Raw genomic sequence first — 6,562 nt, forward strand, 5'->3', positions numbered from 1 at the left:
GTTCGGGTGTCCACCGAGATGACATTAGGCCCGTAAACATTTCATGCTTACTCTACTCTCGTTTACGGGAGAGGCAGAGTTTTTTTTTCGCAAAGATTGATTAACGATGTGCTAATGCAAATGAAAACTTCAAAGCGAGGATACGCGAAAAAGAAAATACAATAAACTGCACCTTTCTCAACCTCTACTACACCTTTTCTTGCCACATCATTCGTAAAAACGTTAGACCATGGCTTCCTTGTACTGTTACGTACTGGGCGAGCCGAGTGAGACGCGCGCCGGCGTTCTGGGCCAGCCGAGTGGGACGCGTGCCGGCGTTCTGGGCGAGCCGAGTGAGACGCGCGCCGGCGTTCTGGGCGAGCCAAGTGGGACGCGTGCCGGCGTTCTGGACGAGCTATATAAACGCCACGGCAGAGCGCTGCGCCACTCTTTCCTGCCCGTCTGCCGAGATGGAATAAAGGCATTCCAGACACCCTTCGGTGTCGCCGCTTGCTCGTCGTTCGTGGAATCGCCAGAAACGCAACAGTACTGAGCTTCTAGATGTAAAGTAGTGCTGGCGGAACACAACCCGAAGAAGAGTCGTTCTGCGCCTACCTGAGAAAGCAGAATGAAGATCCTGAGCGATTCCTCTGTGCCGTCCTTTTTGGGTAGGGTCACGACTGCTGACATGTAGGTCTCCAGTCTGGCGTTGGCTTGAGTATGTAACAGAATGGGGAAGATGCTCTTGAGACCAGTAAAGCATGCGTAGCAAGCAAGAAACTCCATGCATGGAGGAGTTAACTGGAGCTCGTGGCGACTAACGAAACATCAGAAACCACTACCTTAATTAGTACTGCGGTAGTTCACTGCTAGTTAGCATCTGTACCGAGAGCGTAAATGTAGTTAGGTGACTATAACGTTCGGCTGATAAGCGTGAATATAAAAGCCTTATCCTGCTCGCAGCGGGATGCGAAAAGCGAAATGCGAGAGTATTTATGAGGTGATTACCTTTAAATTCATGATATGGTCCAAAATTATTCGAAGAAAATCATCATCAGCATCATCATCATCAGCCTGACTACGTCCACTGCAGGGCAAGAGCCTCTCCCATGTCTCCCCAATTAACCCTGTCCATTGCCAGTTGCGGCCACCGTATCCCCGAAAACTTCTTAATCTCATCCGCCAACCTAACTTTCTGTCACCCTCTGCTACGCTTGCCGTCTCTTGGAATCCACTTCGTTACCCTTTAGGACCAACAGTTACCTTGCCTTCGCATTACATGCCCTGCCCAAGCCCATTTCTTCCTCTTGATTGCAACTAGAATGTCATTAACCCGCGTTTGTTTCCTTACCCGCTCCTCCCACTTCCGATCTCTTAACGTTACACCTATCACTTTTTTTTTCCATAGTTCGCTGCGTTGTCCCTAAATTAAGCTGAACCCTCTTCGTTAGCCTCCATGTTTCTGCCCCACAGGTGACTATCGGTAAGATAGAGCTGTTGTATACTTTTCTCTTGAGGGATATTGGTAAACCGAAATTCATGATCTTATAGAACCTGCCACATGCACTCCACCCCATTCTTATCCTTCTAGCTATTTTCCTCTGATGATCCCGATCAGCGGTCACCAGCTGCCCTTAGTAGACATATTCCCTTATTACTTCCAGCCCCTCGCTACCAACTGTGAACTGCTCTTCCCTTCCTCGGCTACTCAACATTGCTTTGGTTTTCTGCGTGCTAAATATTTAGACCAACCGTTTTGCTCTGCCTGACTAATTCATTGATCATGCTTTGCAGTTCATGTCCTGAGTCACTTAGCAAGGCAATGTCATCAGCGAATCGCAGATTACTTAGGTATTCTCCATTAACTCTTATCCCCAACTGTTCCCAATTCAGGCCTCAGAATACCTGCTGTAAACAGGCGGCGAATAGCATTGGCGAGATCGTGTCTCCCTGCACTGACACTCTTCCTTATTAAAATTTTATTGTTGACTTTATGGAGCACTATGGTAGCTGTGGAGTCGTTATAGATCTCTTCCAATATTTACATATAGCATTCTTCTACACCTTGATTCCACAATAGCTGCATGACAGCTGAGGTTTCCACTGGGTCAAATGCTTTCTCGTAATCATTGAAGGCTATATATAGGGGTCGGTTATATTCTGCGCATTTCTCTATCACTTGATTGATAGTGTGAATATGATCAATTGTCGAGTATCCTTTACGAAAGCCTGCCTGATTATTTAGCTGGGCGTAAATCAAAGGTGGCAGTGTTGGCTTGGCATATAAACCCGCATTAATAGATTTTAAAAATGACTGAAAGCAATCACTCTGAAAACCCGCCGTGTCGCCTTAAACAAGCCACGTGTAACAGAAGGTTTTATTCACACCTGGCTATTATTGGCACAGCTATGTGAACAAGTTCTTAGTGCCTACGAAGAAATAAAAACTGTGCAATTTTATGTTTAGAGCGGTGCCCGGTCTGCATCAGCGCGTCAGTCCCGGTTCCAGGCGCACAGTGACGGGAGCGTGGGCAAATTCTCAGCTAAAAGCCATGGTCAACGAAAATTGTCACAACCGTTTAATCCTCTCCAGCAGCTATCGTGCCCGGACAAGATTAACACCTTTCCACTTCGCGCGCTCCTTCCGGGCCCTCCTCGAAGTGAAGGCCCTATTTAAACCCCGCCAATGATGAACACTTCGCCCAAACGAAGACAAGCCCTCTTGTCGAAACGTTTACAGACACCCTGATGTTTTCCCTCCCTTGTTCACATTGTTTGTATAAAGAAACCATTTGCCTGCACTTTCTTTACCGTGGACGTCGTTATTAGTTATTCATGAAACTGCAGAACCTGACGTCACTGAAACAGTATCTGTCGAATGTTTGCGCATATATGCGCTACACATTCCCGTGGTCACCATTCTGCCTCGTCGATTCAGTGGTCACTAATAACCTCTCTCTATCCCGGAAACAGCGTGAGTGGAAACACATGAAACCGACGTTAACATTTCCCCAGCAACTACCATTTCTTCCTGCTCGTAGGCTGATGCAGCATCCCTATAATCTATTATTCTCGGCTTAAGCACATATCGCCGCACTACGCAAGTGGCGCCACATGTCGGAAGAAGGAAACCGCATACCACAACTAAGGTTAACCGATACCTGCCACGATGCCAAGGTTCATTACAAATATAAAAGAGCCCGAAACTCCGCCAATGCCATCCTACGCCGCCGCCTGTCAAAGTACGAGATACGCTGCCGCCAGCACCAAAGTGGTGGGCAAACACTCCAGGCGCGCGGTGACACCGAACACGTTGAGTGCTATCGAGCTGTAGGCGACCGGCGCCGGAGACTGGATGACGGAAACAGCCTTGGCGTGGCTCCCCATTGTCTCGCGGACATGGGGTAGTTACGTTGGAAATTTTCGCTGGCAAGCCACAAGACGCGATAACAAAGCAGCCTTCCACAGCAGCCTGTCTGAAAGTAGATGTTGGCTTCGAAGCTTTAACCTGTTTACAAAGTAATCATGCTCGTCTTGAATACGGATGGTTTCTGCATTTCTGCAGCGGTAGACTCATCTCTGATTGGACCACATCGGGAAGACCGCCTTTTATGACAGCACTGGAATGTCCATTTCGCTGCCTAAACACAGTTCCAGCCACCCAGTACCCTTCCGCTACCATTCGTCAACGCCCTCGTTCGCATTCAGTCCTGTAAGTGTGAGGAAATGTGGGAAATTCATCGCTGCAACGAAATGTCATTAATCCCAATACGCTTTAGTTATCTTATTCTTCCAAACTTTATTTATTTAAATAGGTTTATACAGACAGCTACAGACTGCTGGGTCTTCACCGAGGAACCCCAGCGAAATACCTCGCCGTCTCACTGACTATGTCATAACAAGAGCCAACTGTAAATTAGTCTCAAGGAACCCTGTTTTGCAAAAGTCAGTTACGAAAGCGTGGGTTGTGATGCGCAGTACCCACTGCCGAGAAAAAAAGTGCTACTTCAAGAAAAAAGTCGTCACCACCTCGTCTGTCTTCATTTCAAGTGTTGGGGAAGATGGGCCGACAGAGGTGTCTAAGTTCGCGTGGTATACACTACTTTATGCTGCTGATTGTACGTCGAAGAGCAAAAAATCGACAATGTATGAATTTTTTTCTGCACGTTGCGAAGCCTGGTAATAATCCCCTGACATGATCTTACACTGAGCGCTAATGCTTAGGGTCATCAAGAGCACGAGGATTCATCAAAGGGGATTTAAGAGCGCCTACTTCGTCCCCAGTTTGACCAGAATGCGCTCATACGGTATGCCCAACCCTTAGCAATTGCGTAAGTGCATTTTAATGGTACCCAGTCTACCTTCTACGCTGCACACTAGTGAAAAGTTCACCGACCTAAGTGCATCCGGTTCTCTAGTGCCTGCGGGAAGGGCAGGACAAGGTCACCGGACTCCAGGGCTGTGGACAGCGTCTCCATGGAAGGGAACGAGACCAGGCCAAAGCTCGAACAGAAGCGGGGCGTAGGCGTGGACTCCAGGCTCCAGGGCGGAGAGTAGTAGTCGAAGTAGTGCACTGGAGACAGCGAATTCATGAGGAAGCTGACAAAAAGAAACACTACCAAGTAGGAAACAATGGTAATGCATTCAGCAAGTTTTTGAAGGCTGAGAGAGAAATAGGCAACGGAAGAACAAGTGAAGATATGAAAGCGAAGGATGCTGTTAGGGAATGTAAAAAAAAATAGCACATGCGCACCGACAGAAAAAGAAATCATAACCGCAGCAATCCACGTGATTGCCGTTATGAGTTGTGCAGAGTATACTCAACTCGCCGCTATCTTTGGCAGGTGCCAAAGGAGCACGAAGCTCTGGGTGAGTGACATCGCGGGGTCCTATTAAACGGGCTCATGTAATCATCCACGCATGCTCTTTTTTTTCTCGGACCTTTAGCAATATACGCGCAACATACAGTATCTACGTATATTGGCACAAAGCTTAATAGGTCGCCGCAACAATGCCGCAGTCAGCTAGGTCTAAATGGTTCTAGATAGCTGCAAGCAAGCGGCTGTACGTTCAGCTCACATGTTCACAAGGACGTCAGCTTCGAGGCTTAATAAAGCTACCTCGTGCGCAATTTTAAATCTCTCATAGTTACCGTCTCCATAGAGTACGTCGTTCGGGTTGTCGTGTATGCCACCGCTGAGTTCCGAAAGTAGACCGTTGGACGGGGTCGAACCCACGAAAGGTCGTGACATGTCCTCCTCGTAGACCACTTTCTGCAGGGTCTCCATGTAGAGTTTGACGTAGTCGTCGCGATGTTCTGTCGTTAACAGCCTGTTTCGTGCAGCCAAGGATAAACACAAGGCCAAGAGTTATTTCGGCGACACGCAACGAATATCAAACTGTCTTACGCCGGTGGCTCAGTGCAAGTCAGCCACAATCGCTAAACACGCGACAGCTAAAGTCAACTTTCACGATTCGCATGCCTGCAATCGAACCAACCTCACACGTAAGAAACCCTTTAGTCGAATATATTTGCGAATCTGACACCAGCAGCTGCGTGCACGACGATTCTCATGCGCGATACCCGTTGGCCAGTTCCTAACAGGCCAGAGTTTTCACGGTCATGTCATTGTACACTTTAGAAGAACTTACTGTTGGGCTAGTTGTCGTGCGTATGGTTTGGCACCTTTGAATTTAATTATGAGTAACTACCAACTAGGCGCTCTGTCTCGTCTTTCTTTCTTCTCCTGTGTGTGTGTGTGCGTATGGTTTGGCGCCTTTGAATTTAATTATGATTGTACACTTTAGTTTGCGGTTCCGGAAATTCATTAACCGATTTGTTTTTTTTTTTGCAAATTTGGGTTCTCGCCTCAAAATGTTGTTTTCTTTTTATAAACTGATACTGCCATAACTTGTTGAAGGTGTATAATGTGCACTGCGTAACAGATCTATTTTTGTATTTGAATGGCATTTACAATAGCTTTCATTTTACTCTTATGCGCGAGCAAGTACCCCATAGCAACAACGCTCTTCGCGAATTGATTTACGGTAACATGAACCTACCCGCTGTGAGTTAGGGCTTTAGAAGAGCTTTCGGGTCTGGAACTTCGCCGATTAATCTAGGAAGTTCTTTACATAGAAGCTAATTAATTAGTTGTCTCGTCGACTGATAAGTTTTCCCTGTCAACAACTACCCCGTTCAAGGCTCCTCGTCAAGCTTTCGTGGGTTAAATGGCGCCCTGTTCCCTCATTCTTGAGCCGTTTGTAGATGAGCCGCGGGTCATTTCAGGAAACTCGGATTACTGTTGAATACAATATTTTCACGTGGCTGTGGCGGCAGCACGGACACAGACAGGAGACAAGCACATAATTAAAACTGTTTATTAGGCTGACTTGCAATCACAAAGAGCTGAGCAGCTCGGCAACGGCGAGGGCAGCGAGTGCGCGCGGCGGTCGACGAAGAAATGAATCCCCACTGCTCTCGGCCGCGCTTAGTTTTAAGCTCGCTAATAACTTTCGGGATAACGCACTAAAAGCGCCCACGACAGTCAGGAACAACGTAGAAGCACTCGCGCGCTTATTC

General features: G+C 47.4%; 1 protein-coding gene across 1 annotated transcript in view; it reads right to left on the bottom strand.

The window, feature by feature from the left end:
* Nucleotides 1–6,562, bottom strand: part of LOC149340871 (beta-mannosidase-like) — a 64,125-nt gene that overhangs the window by 34,606 nt on the left and 22,957 nt on the right. The window contains exons 10-12 of the mRNA XM_089551196.1: nt 5,132–5,310; nt 4,376–4,552; nt 595–692 (exon numbers count right to left, since the gene is read on the bottom strand). Of these exons, the coding sequence (XP_089407322.1) occupies nt 595–692; nt 4,376–4,552; nt 5,132–5,310 (454 nt within the window). The remainder of the gene's footprint in view (nt 1–594; nt 693–4,375; nt 4,553–5,131; nt 5,311–6,562) is intronic.

Source organism: Amblyomma mixtum, chromosome 6 (genome assembly GCF_055824585.1).
Source record: "Amblyomma mixtum isolate Tamu chromosome 6, ASM5582458v1, whole genome shotgun sequence".
NCBI classification, from domain to species: domain Eukaryota; kingdom Metazoa; phylum Arthropoda; class Arachnida; order Ixodida; family Ixodidae; genus Amblyomma; species Amblyomma mixtum.